The sequence below is a fragment of the Schistocerca americana genome, chromosome 11 (assembly GCF_021461395.2).
Source record: "Schistocerca americana isolate TAMUIC-IGC-003095 chromosome 11, iqSchAmer2.1, whole genome shotgun sequence".
Taxonomy (NCBI): Eukaryota; Metazoa; Arthropoda; class Insecta; order Orthoptera; family Acrididae; genus Schistocerca; species Schistocerca americana.
This window is the reverse complement of record NC_060129.1, coordinates 81549779-81570512: the sequence shown is the minus strand read 5'-3', so window position 1 is coordinate 81570512 and position 20734 is coordinate 81549779. Positions and strand designations below refer to the sequence as shown.

Below are 20734 nucleotides of genomic sequence, written 5' to 3'. Positions count from 1 at the left end.
AGAGAGTAAAACAAAAAAAGCAGACTACATCGGCTGGCCGACCACGAAAATAAAAAGGAAAAGCCAGCCACTCTGCGACACATTAAAACCTTCACCCTAAAAACACTAGGCGTCGTCACATAAAATGAGCGTCAACGAGTCCGGTAACCCGAGATTTCGTCACCGGACAGTCAAAGTGGGGCAGTGCACCAGAATACGGGCCACTGTCAACCGGGTGCTGCTCCGACACTGAGGCGGGTCTTCGCGACGCAGGAGGTAGCCGCGTGTCACCCCAGTGTGGCCGATGCGGAGCTGGCAGAAGACGACCGATTCCCTGCGAGAGGCCCACACGGAAGACTTCCACACGTCCGTTGTCTCCTTAATGACGTGAACTTTGTCGTGTGTACTGTTACGTCACTCTGTCTCCCAAAGCCAAAAAACCCTGCGGTGTAAGTCAGAACTAGAGTCCTGCGCGACTGAGTACGCGAGCACAAAATACGAGATGGGGCGAGCACAGCCTAACTGGATAGGCTGCCCTCACTGGTTCTAGTGACCGAACAAAGAAGCCGTGACCGAATACGTAGCACGTAGCTTCAGACACATTACACGTCTCATTATCCGAGTGAGACTGCAGCCAGTACGGGCTTCTCATTTGTGGTGTGTCTCTCTCTGTAATCGTGCAGCGCGAGGAAGCCAGTGCAGTAAGACCTAATATGACCAAGCCGGGACTGGTTCCCGTTGAGGATTCTGTCGCCCACCACACACCAGCTACACAGTATGTCACGAATCTCCAAGTATAATTCCACGGTTATTCATCTGCGACAGTCACAAGCAGCACACTAAATCCCCAACCAGCACATTGGCACGGTAGGCTTTATGCCCGCATTTCTACCGTCTAGGGAGTCAAACGCTCACAGGTTCACCCCGACTTGCCAGACAACAATGCTGGTGCATCACTGTAAAAACAATACTGCCCGTATTTATCCTCGAAATCACGGAATATACCACACTCTTGCAGTGCACTGACGCGTGCTTGCAAGCATTGTTATGAACATCTCACGAACTGGTTGTGGCCGCTATGGAGCGTATCACGACTTCTCAGAACGCTTCTTAGAGCACGTTCTTGTATGCACCCATTTGTGCGACATCTCCTCACTCATCATTATCCCTCAACATGGACAACAGACAGGAAAGGACAAAAACATTGCTCATGGAAAGGTAGTGTCTCCTACTCCATCGACATTGGAAGTCGCGAACATAAACAAAAAAGGATAGCAGCAGTAAATTCTTATGCGAGACAACGCAGCATGTTAATACTTTAACAATCTTAATCTACTAATGCAACGATTATTGTTCCCCGAAGAAAGGTTCATATATTTGCCTATTCTATTATGTACACCACTTAAACTACTATTATTCCACGAACTTTTTTGTGCGAAAGATGTGGTGGAGTCCTATGGACTAGCGCCAATCCCTTGTCAGACTCCCCCCCCTCTGACGTGCATTAGGATTTGCAGGTCTAATTCCAATCTCCTGGTTCTCCTGTTGTACTTGGTTTCGCTCTCTCCAATTACGGTCGCTTTGCCGTTCATTATTCCTCCTGTCCCAGATTCCTTGTCTAGATTGACCCTGTTCCCTGACGTTCTGGTTTCCGTGTCTCTGGTTTCCATAACCTCGAATAGCGTAACCTTGATTTCCGTAACCCTGGTTTCCTAAATGACCAGTGTGATTATGCAATATGTTGTCGTCTTCCCTTGCTGACCCGTGGTATTTGTTATTTTGTGCCTTCTTCCTGCCCTTTGCGTCTTGTTTATCAAAGACTACTTCGAGTTCGCGCAATAGACTCTTCAATGCTTCTGTGTCAGCTCCACAAGATTGAAACCAATGTTTACTCATTGAAGGAACGGGAAGGTCTAAAAAAGCAAGTATGGAGTACATTTCTGCTGGTTGTAGACGAAAACAGTGCGTCTACTGGGTACGTATTGTGCATAAACTGCTCCACATTATTGTGTTTCCAGTCGGGAACCCCTCATTTAAAGAAACACAGTTGCAGGAAACCTCACAAAGATACAGTTCCTTCAGGGATATCGGCAGTAATAAAACATATTGTTACAGAAAAATGTGTTGCAATGTGCGCTAAAGATATAAGACCTTTTAATGCTGTTTCTGGTAAAGATTTGAAAGAACTAGGCCAAGAATTAATACATCTAGGTGCGCATTATGGAGAAGTTAACGCGGCAGATGTCATGCCACATCCCTCTACTATAAGCAGACATGTCAAAGAACTAGCTGATGCAATGCGAAGCAGCATAATGCCTTCTGTTATTACGGAAATTATTAATAAAACAAGTGCTGCCACAGTTGATATGTGGACTGATTCACATAATCAGGTGCACTGTTTGACACTTACAACACATTACATTAACACAGATTGGTCCCCTGTGAAAAATGTTTTATTTACAACAAAATTCCCTGATGTTAAGAAGACGGGAGTAAATATTATGAAAGAAATTGAATAGAGGATGGCCGATTGGGACATTTCGCTGCACACGTTGCACAGTTTTGTTTTTGTCTCTGACCAGGTTGCTAATGTACTAAAGGCTTTGGAAAATCACAAAAGGATTCCTTGTGCTGCTCTTTATATAAACACAGCACTTAGCCATACTTTAGATGAAGATAACTTCTTGTTAAATCGTGCCCGAACATCACATCAACAATAAATACTGCAAAATGCATTGTAAGGTTCATTAAGAAAAGTGGTCTCTGCTCGTCTTTGAAATCATCGTCGAAACAAGAGGTCTGCACACACTGGAACAGCTTGTAAACTATGCTGGAATTCTTACACATTCCATATAATGAAGTTGCTGCTTTGCTGACGGAAAAGGACTCTGCTTACAGATTGCAAGGATATGATAATGAGATTTCAGGAAAAATTTGGCATTTTCTGAGACCATTTAAAGAGGCCACAGATGAATTAGAAGGCGAAAAAGAACCGACAATCCAGTTAGTTGTTCTTTGGTTTCACAAACTGCAACAAATTTGCAGTGTCAATGACACTGACTGTCAGGTGAGTAGTTACTGCCGTTAAAAGCACTGTTTCATTGTGATACGCGATAGATTTATAATTAACTAGCGTAATTGATGTGTACTAACAGATACGTATTTTTTAAGAGGAGGTACAAAGGATTAAAAATCGAGCCTTGACTTTCGTTTGTGAGAAGACTGATCACTTCCAGACATAAAATTGCTACGTCTCCTATCTGCGATTGTATTGAAATATCATTTTACTTTCCAAGTGCTTTATGCATTTATCTGTGTCACGTGCTCGTTCTTGGAAACGTTACTTTTGTATTAAAAGAGAGAGGGACAAACACATTGTGTGTGTGTGTGTGTGTGTGAGAGAGAGAGAGAGAGAGAGAGAGAGAGAGAGAGAGAGAGAGAGAGAGAGAGAGAGAGGTGTTAGATTTGTACAGTACAGTGCAGCGAGCCGGAGCGAGGCGAGGTGAGACGTCAGTGGTGACCGGTCATGCTAGGTTATCCGCGGAATCCGGACATCAGACATGGGCGAGTACGTGACCGAGCCGAGTCTTACCGGGCCGGACACGAGCGGCTCGGTCCCCCCCGTCAACAGATGAGCCGTGACTGGTCAAACATTGCGTGTTGCAGCACTCTAGTCAGAACACAGGTCAAGTTCAGAGATGCCCATCTCTAGAAGCAGTTTCCGCATAGTCTGTTTGGCCAGCCTGTCGGCAAGTTTGTTGCCTGGGATGCCTACGTGTCCTGGGGTCCGTACAAACGCCACTGAATTTGTGTCAGCAAACCAGGGAAGTTGATCAAGTAATACACATGATGTGCAATATCTCGAATGGCATTGAAAACAGAATAAAAAATTGAGGCATTAATTTTCAGCTTGTCCTTGCAGTTTCAGTTTATTCACCCGCACCTCGTGAATTGTGTCTTATGATGATACAATTCTGAAGCTACATGTAGTAGAAGAGGTGGGTACTTTCCGAATGTGTTGCAATTAGAGTTAGTACAACATAGTAAAAAACTAAAATGTCATGCCTGATCCTGAATTTTTAGCACACAACAGTGCAAATGTAGTGAGCAATAAACTTTTTTTCCTTACATTAGTTTGTGGGCGTGCCAGCAAGAAAAAGTTTGAAAAAGCTTTGAAATTATGAGCAAGTTTTTTGGAAGTCACCAAGTGCTCTTGTTCTCAAATACTGGACGAGTATAATCTGGATAATTTGTGAGATACACTACCTCAAGGTATATACACACAGTTTCTAACTTAAATACCTGAATTGTTGGGTTAAGTCTTTAACATACTAGTGCACCTCTTAATAAGTATATTGTAACAGCATATCAATTCCTTTAAAATTCAGTCAGTAATTGTGTGAAATACTAAAAAATCAAATTTTTGCTGCCATTAGGGAGGCGCTCTGCCGTTGGGAGTGGGTGACAACCTTACCCATTTTGTAATATACAGGGTGGTCAGAAAATATGTGAAATGCTTGTAGGGATGTTACAGGGCAGGTTGTACTGAGGCATAAATGTTAAGAAAGAAATTCGATACGTTGCTCCGTTTCTGAGTTATTTAGCACAGAATTTAGCCAATCGGGGTGTCGTGCGCTCGCATTCGAGCGGCCTGCCAGGGGCAGTGTTGCCCAACGAGTGCTGTGTCTCGTTAGCTGAAACTTGAATTTACGCGCGCAACGATCTGATTGGCTAACTTCAATGCTAAATAACTCTGAAAAGGCGCAGCACATCAAATTTCTTTCTTAACATTGATGCCTCAGTACAACCTGCCCTGTAACATCCCTACAAGCATTTCACACATTTTCTGACCACCCTGTAGATTGTAATACAACTCAAGTAGGGCAATGTGTGGACTCTTTAGAACACTGTATTCAAATCAGTCTTTAGTTACCTTTAAAAAAAAAAGTTGTCTGTCCACATTAATGTCAACCGACAAACTGTGACCGAGAAACAAGTGGACCACCCTGTTGCTGAACACGCTGGCAGACACGATACCCATCATCTCAATGACTGCTTCACAGCCTGTCCCATATGGATCTTCCCACTGACACCAGCTTTTCTGAATTGTGTAGGTAGGAACTTTCCCTGCAATACATCCTATGTTCCCATAACCCTCCTGGCCTCAACCTTCATTAGTCACTGTCCTCACCCATCCGGCCCCCTACCTGTTCCCATTTCAGCATTACACAGCCGTCATTTCACCGCCACACTCAGTCTCTTAGCTTCTCTTTATTTCCTCCTTTCCACTACTTACCAACCCTCCACCCCCCCTTCCCCCACCCACCATTTAAACCGCAGCACTTAACTGTCTGCCACCCCCACCATACTATCCCTCCACCTCCCTGCCCCAGCCTCCTCCTCACACCCCCACCCAGTCGCCACTCCCATCATGCCCTGGTGCTGCTGCTTGCAGTGTGGTTTCAGTTGTCCAAGACCGCAGATGTGTGTGCAAGTTGTGTGTGTGTGTGTGTGTGTGTGTGTGTGTGTGTGTGTGTGTGTAAACAAAGATGATGTAACTTACCAAACAAAAGCGTTGGCATGTTGATAGACACACAAACAAACACAAACACACACACACACACACACACAAAATTTAAGCTTTCGCAACCCACGGTTGCTTCATCAGGAAAGAGGGAAGAAGAGGGAAAGACGAAAGGATGTGGGTTTTAAGGGAGAGGGTAAGGAGTCATTCTAATTCCGGGAGTGGAAAGACTTACCATAGGGGGGAAAAAAGGACAGGTATACACTCCGCGCACGCGCACACACACATATCCAACTGCACATATACAGACCCAAGCAGACATATGTAAAGGCAAAGCTTCTCTCTCTCTCTCTCTCTCTCTCTCTCTCTCTCTCTCTCTCTCTATATATATATATATATAATAGAGGGAAACATTCCACGTGGGAAAAATATATCTAAAAAGAAAGATGATGAAACTTACCAAACAAAAGCGCTGGCAGGTCGATAGACACACAAACAAACACAAACATACACACAAAATTCTAGCTTTCGCAACCAATGGTTGCCTCGTCAGGAAAGAGGGAAGGAGAAGGAAAGACAAAAGGATATGGGTTTTAAGGGAGAGGGTAAGGAGTCATTCCAATCCCGGGAGCGGAAAGACTTACCTTAGGGGGAAAAAAGGACAGGTATACACTCGCACACACACACACATATCCATCCACACATACACAGACACAAGCAGACATTTGTAAAGGCAAAGAGTTTGGGCATTTTTTGGGCAGAGATGTCAGTCGGGGCGGATGTACAGAGGCAAAGATGAAGTTGAAAGACAGGTGAGGTATGAGCGGCGGCAAATTGAAATTAGAAATTAGCGGAGATTGAGGCCTGGCGGATAGCGAGAAGAAAGGATATGCTGAAGGGCAAGTTCCCATCTCCGGAGTTCTGACAGGTTGGTGTTAGTGGGAAGTATCCAGATAACCCGGACGGTGTAACACTGTGCCAAGATGTGCTGGCCGTGCACCAAGGCATGTTTAGCCACAGGGTGATCCTCATTACCAACAAACACTGTCTGCCTGTGTCCATTCATGCGAATGGACAGTTTGTTGCTGGTCATTCCCACATAGAACGCTTCACAGTGTAGGCAGGTCAGTTGGTAAATCACGTGGGTGCTTTCACACGTGGCTCTGCCTTTGATCGTGTACACCTTCCGGGTTACAGGACTGGAATAGGTGGTGGTGGGAGGGTGCATGGGACAGGTTTTACACCGGGGGCGGTTACAGGGGTAGGAGCCAGAGGGTAAGGAAGGTGGTTTGGGGATTTCATAGGGATGAACTAAGAGGTTGCGAAGGTTAGGTGGACGGCGGAAAGACACTCTTGGTGGAGTGGGGAGGATTTCATGAAGGATGGATCTCATTTCAGGGCAGGATTTGAGGAAGTCGTATCCCTGCTGGAGAGCCACATTCAGAATCTGATCCAGTCCCGGAAAGTATCCTGTCACAAGTGGGGCACTTTTGGGGTTCTTCTGTGGAAGGTTCCGGGTTTGAGGAGATGAGGATGTGGCTCTGGTTATTTGCTTCTGTACCAGGTCGGGAGGGTAGTTACGGGATGCAAAAACAACCTGAAAACAGCTTTTGCATCCCGTAACTACCCTCCCGACCTGGTACAGAAGCAAATAACCAGAGCCACATCCTCATCTCCTCAAACCCGGAACCTTCCACAGAAGAACCCCAAAAGTGCCCCACTTGTGACAGGATACTTTCCGGGACTGGATCAGATTCTGAATGTGGCTCTCCAGCAGGGATACGACTTCCTCAAATCCTGCCCTGAAATGAGATCCATCCTTCATGAAATCCTCCCCACTCCACCAAGAGTGTCTTTCCGCCGTCCACCTAACCTTCGCAACCTCTTAGTTCATCCCTATGAAATCCCCAAACCACCTTCCTTACCCTCTGGCTCCTACCCCTGTAACCGCCCCCGGTGTAAAACCTGTCCCATGCACCCTCCCACCACCACCTATTCCAGTCCTGTAACCCGGAAGGTGTACACGATCAAAGGCAGAGCCACGTGTGAAAGCACCCACGTGATTTACCAACTGACCTGCCTACACTGTGAAGCGTTCTATGTGGGAATGACCAGCAACAAACTGTCCATTCGCATGAATGGACACAGGCAGACAGTGTTTGTTGGTAATGAGGATCACCCTGTGGCTAAACATGCCTTGGTGCACGGCCAGCACATCTTGGCACAGTGTTACACCGTCCGGGTTATCTGGATACTTCCCACTAACACCAACCTGTCAGAACTCCGGAGATGGGAACTTGCCCTTCAGCATATCCTTTCTTCTCGCTATCCGCCAGGCCTCAATCTCCGCTAATTTCTAATTTCAATTTGCCGCCGCTCATACCTCACCTGTCTTTCAACTTCATCTTTGCCTCTGTACATCCGCCCCGACTGACATCTCTGCCCAAAAAATGCCCAAACTCTTTGCCTTTACAAATGTCTGCTTGTGTCTGTGTATGTGTGGATGGATATGTGTGTGTGTGCGAGTGTATACCTGTCCTTTTTTCCCCCTAAGGTAAGTCTTTCCGCTCCCGGGATTGGAATGACTCCTTACCCTCTCCCTTAAAACCCATATCCTTTTGTCTTTCCTTCTCCTTCCCTCTTTCCTGACGAGGCAACCATTGGTTGCGAAAGCTAGAATTTTGTGTGTATGTTTGTGTTTGTTTGTGTGTCTATCGACCTGCCAGCGCTTTTGTTTGGTAAGTTTCATCATCTTTCTTTTTAGATATATATATATATATATATATATATAATGGAAGGAAACATTCCACGTGGGAAAAATTATATATAAAAACAAAGATGAGGTGACTTACCGAACAAAAGCGCTGGCAGGTCGATAGACACACAAACAAACACAAACATACACACAAAATTCAAGCTTTCCATCCACACATACAGACACAAGCAGACATATTTAAATATGTCTGCTTGTGTCTGTATGTGTGGATGGATATGTGCGTGTGTGCGAGTGTATACCTGTCCTTTTTTCCCCCTAAGGTAAGTCTTTCCGCTCCCGGGATTGGAATGACTCCTTACCCTCTCCCTTAAAACCCACTTCCTTTCGTCTTCCCCTCTCCTTCCCTCTTTCCTGATGAGGCAACAGTTTGTTGCGAAAGCTTGAATTTTGTGTGTATGTTTGTGTGTCTATCGACCTGCCAGCGCTTTTGTTCGGTAAGTCACCTCATCTTTGTTTTTTTATATATATATATATATATAAACTGATAATTTACAGCCCACATCTGTTACCGACGAATGACGACTGTCATATGCGTGTAGGAATTGTGCTAAGTGTGTAATAAATGCAAATATGTGCATTGTCCACGAACTCGTTTATACGTGCACAAAGTCGGGAGACCAGACCCTGCATTTTTACGAGACGGGTCAGCTCTGACAGCCATTTACCGCCATTCGTGACTTGCCGGGTCGACAGTCACTCCGTGGAGGTGCTCCCCTTCTCAGGGAAGTGCAGCGCTCTGGAGAATGCTGAATCTCTCGACTATAAGGCGGATGATGTCACGAGACAGGTGGCAGATTCATTCTGTCTATCCTACAAACTGGAAAGTCTGTTCAATTAACGTAGTGGCTGTTGTTGTTTACATAGTTCCGCATAGTCAGCGTGTACACAACTTTCCCACCAGAGCGCGCCCCGCTGAGCACAAACGCAGGCGCAGCACTCGTCTGTCTCCACACTACGAGATGGCGCTGTCTTAGAGACAGAGCAAATTCTGATTCCGTCGATCCGCGTATTAATATGTAACGCAGCCAATGAGATTGCTGCTAACGTAGAACCTTTTCTCCTCACAGATCACTCGCGCAGCGATGCCTGAACGGCGAGGTAGTATAACAAGTGTACAGACCTCCGATTAGTTAGTCTGCATCAGTCTGTATTAGTCTGCACCAGTCCATAGTAAAGTTTCAGTCTGCACCCAATAAGATTATCATATTCCTGTACATAGCCATGAAGATAAATGAATAGACACTTCGTCAAGTATCAGGGATATGTGAGAATAAGATTAACGTACCAAGACCAAAGGAATTTCAGATTGTCAATTGTAAATAGCATCCAGAATCAAGTTATGTAATGTTTATGTTTGTTATTATTTTAATAAATGTGTGTAAAAATTAATCAAGTTCTGTTTAAAGTAGGTCACCGTCAATCTGCTACTCTAAGCGTGCAAGTGGCATTTCTATCGTCTGACCTAACGGCAGAAGATAAACACACCACGATAAGACCACGAGACATATTGCTGACACTCGCCTACTTCGTTAGAGTGACAAGTCAAATAATCTGATAGTGTGTACCGAAGGTCTTACAGTACGCACACCACAGCTGTTAACATTTATCGAGAGAAATGTATTAAAAAAAGTGTTTCCTACTGTCTTATTCAGTTGAAGATAATATTTTAGAAAGAAGTTATACGTCTTATTCTGTGGATTCGGAAAATAATTTGGACTTGCATTTTCAGCCTCAGTTCACAGCAACCAAGTCAACAAGAAGAATAGACCCAGCAAAGCAAAAGGAGGTTACAAGTGATCGTACTACGGTTCCTGTAACCTTTCAGCTCCCACTTTTAATCTAACTACAATTAGCCGAGGCAGAACACACGGTGACAAGTGCCAGTAGTGTAGCAGGCAGACCGGATGTGGATCACCAAACTGCCTGCCGTGTTCTGCACGGGCGACAGCTAGACCCGCACTGCAGGCAATGGGGCCACAGGATTAAGTGCACAGTTTGCCTGAAGTTTCCGGTTTCTGGCACAAAGAAGCCAAAAGGATGACATATTTTTGTCATTCAGCTTGCTTAGTACAGTAGAGCAGAAACATGAAGTGATTGATAATCAAAGTAAATCACCGCTTTAACTCTGCTGAAAAGTGTGGACCAAGTCTGCAGTCGATACAGAGAATATGAAACTAATTTTGGGGGTAACAGTTATTCGTGATGCAAAGGCAACAAACAACTGTGCTGCGGAAAGAAAACAAATGATCATAGTAGGCGTCAGATGAAGAATAAATCTGAGATTGCCAGTCCTACGTGCCAAACATTCAGGGGACCAAATCTGGGAAGGTTTTGTGAATTGGAGCAGGAGGTACGTGCAAGAGAAAAGCAATTACATCTCCCCGATTATTCGAGAAATTATCCAAATCAAGATGCTGGAGATAAAGAGGAATTATCCAACGGCATGCATACTGAGCTTCAATGCAAGTGCAAGCTAGTGTGCGAAGAGGATCAGGCTCACATTACAACGCAGGACAACTTTAGCCCAGCGACTTCTGGCAGCTTTTGGGAACAAACTATTTGCATATAAAACGTCCTGGCAGATTAAAACTGTGTGCTGGACCGAGACTCGAACTCGGGACCCTTGCCTTTCGCAGGCACGTGCTCTACCAACTGAGCTACCCGAGCACAACTCACGCCCCGTCCTCACAGCTTTACTTCTGCCAGTACCTCGTCTATTTGCATATAGGTGTCAGATAAGCTGCCTAAGAAAACACCACAGCTGTTTACAATAAATAGTGTTAATTTTTTTAGACGTATCTTATGATGTTTTATACCAGCATAACAATTTCTATTTTAAAACAGTGGAAAATCCACAAAGAATAATTACAATATTAGGAAAAGATCAAACAATGGAAAATCCAGGATGGAATGTAACAATACGAGAGATGGAAAGCTGCTACTCAACATATAGCGGAGATGCTGACCTGCGATAGGCACAATAAAAAGATTCACACAATCATAGCTTTCGGCCATTAAGGCCTTCGTCAGCAATACACACACACACACACACACACACACACACACACACACACACACACACACACACACACACGTCTGCAGTTTCAGAGAGCAGTGTAGTTTCAGCTCTCTGAGTCTGCAGATGTGTGTGCAAGTTGGGCTTGCGTGAGTGTGAGTGTGAGTGTGTGTGTGTGTGTGTGTGTGTGGGCCTACTGCTGACAAAGGCCTTAATGGCCGAAAGCTAGGATTAAGTTAATATTTTTATAGTGCCTATCGCAGCTCAATATTAGGAAAAGGATAGACTGTTACTAAACATAGAGCAGAGATTTTGAGTCGCAGACAGGCACAAAAAAACTACGAAGCAAGTAAGCTTTTGGTCAAAAAGGTCTCCGTCTGAATCTGACAACATACACACTTACACTCATGCAAATGCAACTCGCACACATGAGGACAATCTCCATGTCAAGTCCAGACAGATAGGCAGTGTGGCATCAGCAAAAAATTTCTCACAGGGCCTCTCCTTTTAAAAAAAAAAAAAAAAAAGGGGTGGCAGAGGGGCGGGGGGGGGGGGGGGGGGGGGGGGGAGAGAAAGAGAGAGAAAGAGAGAGAGAGAGAGAGAGGAGGAGAAGAAGAAGAAAGAACGGAAGTAGTCTCATATTTAGTGTGACTTCACTGTCAGATAAATACAATGTATCTCGAGTGCTACGTTCCGCACATACAGAGACGAGAATGTGGAGAAGCAAGTGACTCAACGGCTCCGACAGTGCGTACCTGCAGGCGCGTTGTCGACGACGCGCAGGTCGTAGGCGCCCTGGTAGCCGGTGCGGTAGTTGGTGCGCATGCCCGAGTCCCACTGGACGACGACGGTGCCCTCTGGGGAGGTGCCGGAGCCGGTGCGGCCCACCTCGACGACAGTGCCCGCGTGGCCCTCGCCGCCGTCCTGCTCCCCCCAGCACCAGTCCGGGCCGCGCACCACGCGCACGCCGAGCTCCACCATGCTGCGCTCAAGTCATGGCCGGCGGCCGCCCCCACCTGCAGACGCCACAGAGGTCGACTGTCGTAGTGCCGCAATGCGGGCGAAAAGTCTCGGTAATACGCGATACGGGATGTCCCGAAAGTAACATTCGTTTTTGCGAACACATTAACACAGTCAATTCGTCTTTCATGTGTCTCTGATATGCTCTCTGTCACAGAAAGAGAGCCACTATCACCTGAATTCTGAAGGTGGCAGGGTAAAATACACGGAGCGAAAGGCTATTTACAATTTGTACAGAAACCAGATGGTAGTTATAAGAGTCGAGGGACATGAAAGGGAAGCAGTGGTTGGGAAGGGAGTGAGACAGGGTCGTAGTCTATACCCAATATTATTCAGTCTGTGTATAAAGCAAGCAGTAAAGGAAACAAAAGAAGAATTCAGAGTTGGAATTAAAATCCATGGAGAATAAATAAAAACTTTGAAGTTCGCCGATGACATTGTAATTCTGTCAGAGACAGCAAAGTACCTGGAAGAGCAGCTGAACGGAATGGACAGTGTCTTGAAAGGATGATATAAGGTGAACATCAACAAAAGCAGAACGAGGATAATGGAAGGTAGTCAAATTAAGTCGCGTGATGCTGAGGGAATTAGATTAGGATATGAGATGCTTAAAGTAGTGAAGGAGTTTTGCTATTTGGGGAGCAAAATAACTGATGATGGTCGAAGTAGAGAGGATATAAAATGTAGACTGGCAATGGCAAGGACAGTATTTCTGAAGAAGAGATATAGATTTAAGTGTCAGGAAGTCATTTCTGAAAGTATTTGTATGGAGTGTAGCCATGTATGGAAGTGAAACATGGACAATAAATAGTTTGGACAAGAAGAGAAGCTTTCAAAATATGGTGCTACAGAAGAATGCTGAAGATTAGATGGGTAGATCACATTACTAATAACGAGGTATTGAATAGAATTGGGGAGGAGTTTGTGGCACACCTTGACTAGAAGATGGGATCGGATGGTAGGACATGTTCTGAGGCATCAAGGGATCACCAATTTAGTATTGGAGGGCAGCGTGGAGGGTAAAAATCGTAGAGGGAGACCAAGAGATGAATACACTAACCAGATTCAGAAGGATGTAGGTTGCAGTAGGTACTGGGAGATGAAGAGGCTTGCAGAGGATAGAGTAGCGTGGAGAGCTGCATCAAACCAGTCTCAGGACTGAAGACCACAACAACAACATCTCCCAGAAAATTGGTTGTAAAACATACGAGGTGCTGCGTGAGCAGCTGTACCGTCGAAGGTGTGGGGAAAACCTTCTCCGAGGACCGATATCAGGCGTTTTGACAACAAATTCAGACAAATACAAATCATGCTTAAAGAGGACTGTCCCAGGTGACCTTTGGATGTCTGACAACACGCTCCGGAGGATTGGGGTGGCACGAAAAAATCCCAGACGCTTCCATCTGTCAGATGAACAGTGAGTTTTACATTCCACAATCCACTTTCTGTGACACTACAGTCAAATTGGATAACTTTTACCAGTCAGAGTATCTTCGTATCACTTACCACTTTTGTTTCAAATGGCTGCTGCTCCACTTACTGGCAACAGTGATTTAACTTTAAGAGTGCAATGTCAATACAATTATCTCAATATTTCAAAGTAAACCTGCAGTACTAAATTAACACTGTTTGTTTTTACTTCCTATTAACACCTGATTCCCTTCTGGCACTATCTAAATTTACCCAGAGCATTAGATATTGGAAAAATTCTCAATCTAAAGTTATCAAGAATGACACTGTAAGTATGTACGAGCATTAAAACTGAAATTTTACTCTAGTAGGGCACAGTCAGCATACATTTTCACTTTCCAAGCACTCGGTAGCTATAGGTGCAAAACATTACAATGTCTATTCCAATGTGTAATTTATCCTGCATCCAGTATTTTTAGAAAGTGGTACAAAGTTATCTCGATTGACTGTAATGAGGATGGTACGTGATATCCGGGTAACACATCACCTGGAGCAGAAAGATTGCACCACCTGTATGGAAATGTGTGGCGACATTTGGAGGTCACGCAAAGTGAAAACCTGTTGGATAACTCCTCTGCACAGACAAGGCCATGTTTTACAACGTGTTGTTTTGTAAACCACCACAACTGCCACTTACAGGCTGATAACAGTCCTCATGAGGTGGCAGAATGGGAGAGAAACACCCCCAAGACTGAACGTAGCTAGGTATTACGATGATGTTTAGTTTGTTGGGCACTCAACTGCGCGATTATCAGCACCCGTACAATGTCCCAAACTTTGCTCAGTCCAATCTTGCCACTTTCATGAATGATGATGAAATGATGAGGAAAACACAAACACCCAGTCATCTCGAGGCAGGGAAAAATTGCCGACCCTGCCGGGAATCGAACCCGGGTCCTCGTGTGCGGGAAGCGAGAACGCGACCGTGAGACCACAAGTTGGGGACAGGGCTACGTATGACCGAGACTAATATTTAGGAACCATTCTTTTTCCAGAGCCAACAATAACAGGTACCAGGTAACTCGATGTGCTCAAGCTTCTCCTGGAAACGCAATTGAAGTCAAATGGAAGTCAGAATTCTGTTGCACACTGGTAGGGCAGGGCTCCTCTCCACTTTGCTCTCACTGCTCAGAATTAACTCTACAAGTTCCCTGGACGGTGGGTCGGTAGGGATTCAGCGTATATGTGAGCTCCGCGTTCTCGTGACCGTACCACTGTAGCATTCTACACACAAGGTTACATCAAGATTCACCTGTACGGGGTTAAAAATCATTAGCCTGTGTCAGCTGTGCGACTGGATTGTTGAGACATTTAACACACCACACACAATCAATTATCGAGCACGTTCCAGGGTACAGTGTAAACAGGGTCTGTGTTGATTTGCATGTTGGGCACAATGAACTTCAATGATTTCTGTTGCCTCATATGTTCTCCTGTTGTCTTAAAAGTGTTTTGCATTTAAATGAATTGTTCCTTTGGGGACATCCTGTACATGTCAAAATAGTTCAAAAAAATTATGGGACACAATTGCTGGGCACTATTTACGTCAGTAGACATATTTACAGTACTGGTGAAAAGCACAGATAACAGAACAAAGATACACAACAATACTCCTGCTTACAGAAGTATTAGTAGTTATTCTGACAGTAAGTGCCGGACGGTAATTCTGCGGCATAAATTTACAGTTTTCTCAAGTAAATTTTCATTTTGAGGCAAACTGTTTTAATCTGGATTTTGAAAAAAAAAATATTTCTGCATTACATTATTATGTGCAACATGTACTTAATATACTGCTGGAGGAGTGAAGCATTAATAATGGTGGTAAAAAATGTCCATCATTCCTGTTTTCTTCAAGTGTTGCCAAACAGATGCAAAAAGTATAAGCTTATACACTATATGATCAAAAGTATCTGGACATCCCCAAAAACATACATTTTTCATATTAGGTGCATTGTGCTGCCAACTACTGCCACGTACTCCATATCAGCAACCTCAGTAGTCATTAGACATTGTGGGAGAGCAGAATCGGGTGCTCCGCAGAACTTCTAGACTTTGAATGTGGTCAGTTGATTGGGTGTCACTTGTGTCATACATCTGTATGCAGGATTTCCACACTCCAAAACATCCCTACGTCCACTGTTTTCTGTGTGTTACTGAAGTGAAAAGGTGAAGGGACATGTCCAGCACAAAAGCATACAGGCTGATCTAGTCTGTTGACTGACAGAGACCACTGACAGTTGAGGAGGGTCTTAATGTGTAATGGGCAGACATCAGTCCGGACCATCACACAGGAATTCCAAACTACATCAGGATCCACTGCAAGTACTATGACTGTTAGGCAGGAGGTGTGAAAACTTGGATTTCATGGTCGAGCAGCTGCTCATAAGACACACATCACACCGGTAAATGCCAAACAAAGCCTCGCTTGGCGTAAGGAGTGTAAACGTTGTGGGGAGTGACAAATCATGGTACACAATGTACCAATCTGATGGCAAGGTGTGAGTATTGCGAATGCCCAGTGAACGTCATCTGCCACCGTGTGTTGTGTCAACAGTAAAATTCAGAGGAGGTGGTGTTACGGTGTGACCGTGTTTTCCATGAAGGGGGCTTGCACCCCTTGTTGTTTCGTGTGGCACTATCACAGCACAGGCCTAAATTGACTTTTAAAGCACCTTCTTGCTTCCCATCTTTGAAGAGCAATTCGGGGATGGCGATTGTATCTTTCAACACGATCGAGCACCTGTTCATAACGCATGGCCTGTGGCGGAGTGGTTACACGACAATAACGTCCCTCTAATGGACTGGCCTGCACAGAGTCCCGACCTGAATCCTATAGAACTCTTTTGGGATGTTTTGGAATGTCAACTTCGTGCCAGACCTCACTGGCCAAAATCGATACCTCTCCTCAGTGCAGCACTCCACAAAGAATGGGCTGCCATTCCTCAAGAAACCTTCCAGTACCTGACTGAACATATGCCTGTGAGGGTGGAAGCTGTCATCAAGGCTCCGAGTGGGAGGGTGGGCCAACACCATACTGAACTCCACCATTACCGATGGAGGGTTGCCATGAACTTTTAAGTCATTTTCACCCAGGTGTCCAGATACTTTTGATCACATAGTGCATAATAACGGTTATCGGCTTAATGTTAATAGCTGCTGTGACATCACCTTTTGGTCATATATTCACAGTTTTGTTGTTGGTTGGCAAAGACAACAAAAAATCTCTTAGGCAGCGTTGACCAAGATGTAGATTACGTTGGAAGGTGACAGTTTGGTTGAGAGTCAAACTTTTGCCCAAACCTATGAAGGAGGGGTATGTGGTGCAATGGTAGTAACATACATCCCCCAGTGATCTCATTTCTGTCATTTTATTAGGTAGCGGAGCCAGACATGAAAGCTTTTAAAGGCAACAAGGTGTTCCATCAATGGATGTCACTTACGGAATTGGAGACCCTGTCTGCAGTCCCTAACGACCACAATGATTTCTTAAGTCCACCCTCCGATTGCTGCTGCCAATAGAATGGTTCAGGTTGTTCTCCAGACAGTAGCATCGATACCTCCACGTGGTGGTGTGTTTAGAATGATGGCAGAGCAGCAATCTTAAGAGTTCATCTGGGTGCAAGCCCAGTGAGTGACACTGAGGAAGGCACCAGATGATCAGAAAATAATCACTGTCACACTGGTCATAATAGACTCTCCAATGGATGAAGGGGAGAGGACCAGGGACGCTAATGGAAAGAATAACAGCCAAAAAGTTCCACACTGAAGTGTGTGGGGGTAGTGGTATTCAAGAGAAGAAGATTGAGATCTGCGAGCACGGTTTCGGTAGGTTTACCGCAGCCAGTGCTCGATAGGTTTACCCTGGCCAGTGGTCGTAGTTCCATCCCCCAAAGGGTTGAGGGAAGTTGCCCAAAATAAGGAAGGGTAGGTGGAGCTGAGAAATCAGTGGGACAACACATTCCAAGACACTTCACCATCGGAATGGAGACGCACATTACAAAGGGTAAAATACACTGACTCCTCACACGAATTGCCACAGCCTCCAAAGTCATACAGAATGGCACATGCTCACTGTGGACATACTCAAGGATGTATGTGCAAACTGCATCTGATGCTCTGTCACAGTCAGTTCAATTCTTAAAACAGCCAGTGTGGCTGTTAAGGGTTGTTGTTGTGGTCTTCAGTCCTGAGCCTGGTTTGATGCAACTCTCCATGCTACTCTATCCTGTGCAAGCCTCTTCATCTCCCAGTATCTACTACAGCCTACATCCTTCTGAATCTGCTTAGTGTATTCATCTCTTGGTCTCCCTCTACGATTTTTACCCTCCATGCTGCCCTCCAGTACTAAATTGGTGATCCCTTGATGCCTTAGAACATGTCCTACCAACCGATCCCTTCCTCTAGTCAAGTTGTGCCACAAACTCCTCTTCTCCCCCATTTTATTCAATACCTCCTCATTAGTTATGTGATCTACCCATCTAATCTTCAGCATTCTTCTGTAGCACCACATTTCTAAAGCTTCTACTCTCTTCTTGTCTCAAGGGTAAGAGTTCGCAATGTTGGGAACCAAGTCTGCTGTAGGACAATGCAGAAAACAAGGCAAATGCGTAAGAGATATTGCTATCAGCCAGAAGGTGGAAAAAAAATGCTACAGTTCCACTGGAGGATAGCGCTATCGGTATCTGGTGGAGGAAGGGGGGAAGGGGGGGGGGGGCAAAGGAGAGAAGTCACATCTCAGGGTCGCCTGCTGCCACCGATTGCGAAGATACAGCATCGATACACTTTGGTTCTGAAGCAGGTTGTGAGGAGGGATCTGATGCCACAGGGGGGCCCTGAGAACTCTGGCACAAGTACAGAGTCGGAACATGCAGGGTCCAGTGGCACAGGGACGAATGGAACCTCCTCCACCTCTGAGATATTCTTTTTGTCCCTCTCTCCTTGGACAATTTCGATGTTCACGAGGGCTCGTCTGCCTCGGTTTCAGCGACAGAGGAGGAACGTGAACCCCTGTGATCGGCAACCTGTGGCTCCTTCATCCACTGGTCGGTATCTGGTTATAGATCAGCAGAAACTCGGGAGAGAAGTGGCTAGAGGGATTCCTTCCTGGTGAGAGATGCCAGAGGAGACTATTGCTTCCGGCTGTTGGTTGGGCATTAACGTCCCCAGTAGCTGGACAGTCAATGCTCCCAAAGTGGGTACTGGATACAACAGGAGATGGTCCCCAACCGACAGGGAAGCACGCGTAGTTGAGCAGCCCCAAACGCCCGACGTAGGCAGCTTCGAGGGTGAGGGCACTGTCACTTGACGGGATGACATCACAGATGTAGCAAACATCATCAGACATACAGCACACAAACAATCTTATTTCTTCTTGTCCTCTTTCCTCCTGATATGTGGGTCAGTTAAGGGTCTTGTATTTTCTTTCCTCTTTGGAAGACGATGCAGTCCAGTGAAGAGGTGGAATGGTGCTCCCCACATTTAATACAGTTGGGTGGGAGGAGTACAAGGAGCATTTGTGTACAGCTGACATCCACAATTCCTACAGATGGAGCTAGTGTCACAATGTGAAGACGTGCATTGCACGAATCTCACGGATTTGAAGCAATGCACGGGAGGGGGAACACAGGGTTTCACATCGCATCGATACACCATTACCTTGACCTTTTCAGGCAACGAGTTGCCTTCAAACTCCAAGACGAAGGCCGCAGTGCCGACCGTATTTTCCTTTGCTCCCATCCGGACACGACTGACATATCGCACACCCCACTGCTCCAAATTAGCATGTACGTTGTCGTAGGCCTGTGAGTGGAAGTCACAGTGCCATAATGAGACTTATCGGGGGTGGTAGTTACAGGAATGTCACCCAGTTTGTCACAGGCGAGCAGTGCCCGTGGCAGGGGATTCTGCTGTAATCAGAACTGAACCACTTTTTTCAAAATTTCTGCTACTTCCCCAAGCCTATCCTCAAGGTGTTCAACAAAGAATAATGACATTGTGGTCAAAACAGAATCGCCATTGGTACTAAAATGCCAGGGAAGGAAATACTGTAGGGACATATGGATCCATATTGTAGTAATTCTTTCTATCAGAAGAGACAGTTGGGGCCAGGTGGCCACCACCTGAGGAAAGTTTGAGTCACTTCATTTGCACGTCATCTGCCTTGGTGCCACTCACTCTGAAGAAGGCTCTCCCCTTGGGCACCATGCAGTCACGGCAATGGTTACCTTTCTGAGTAACCATTAACTGTTACCCGGAGTCCTCGTGCCCCAGCCAGGACAGGCATACATTCCTTGGCAAACGTAGGGAGTTTTCACCACAAGCAACAATAGTACAATCTCTATGTGGTCAGGGGGCTACCACCGTGTGGATACTTGACCCCCCCCTCCCTCCCACAACATAATGGCTACTGTGTTGGGTTCCTGTTGTAGTACTTTCGCCTGAAAGAAAGTGTGCAAAGATAGAAAGGCACAAGATGTGGAATATACACAACATTGGACAACCTTTCCCACATGACGTGTGCTTCTATAAAATATAAAATTTTGGATAGGAATGATATATCAAACCCAAGAATGGAGACCATGTTATGAAGGATGAAAAGTTGTATAGAGTACAAAGGGGAAGGGGGGGGGGGGGGGGTAGAGGACAAGGGACAACTATCCAAAATCACAAACCAAATAGAAGCATTGTTGGCACAAATGGAAAGGGAAGTAGCATTGAAAGGGTGGGTGCCCTGTGTTGGCTAAGCAAATACAAAAGCGATGTGAGCCCTATTAGGGGTTCAAATGGATGTAAGTTACAGTAGTTATTTGGAAATGAAGAGGTTTGCATAGGATAGAGACGTGTGGAGAGCTGCATCAAATTAATCTTTTGACTGAACATAACAACAAAAATGAATAGCAATAAGCAGAATTGATACTTTATTGTTGTTACAGTGTACTGATTAAGTTTT

General features: G+C 45.3%; 1 protein-coding gene across 1 annotated transcript in view; it reads right to left on the bottom strand.

The window, feature by feature from the left end:
• LOC124553637 (E3 ubiquitin-protein ligase MIB2) overlaps positions 1-20734 on the bottom strand; it is a 219376-nt gene that overhangs the window by 196892 nt on the left and 1750 nt on the right. Inside the window, exon 2 of the mRNA XM_047127508.1 lies at positions 12051-12311. Within this exon, the coding sequence (XP_046983464.1) occupies positions 12051-12276 (226 nt within the window). The 5' untranslated portion in view covers positions 12277-12311. The remainder of the gene's footprint in view (positions 1-12050; positions 12312-20734) is intronic.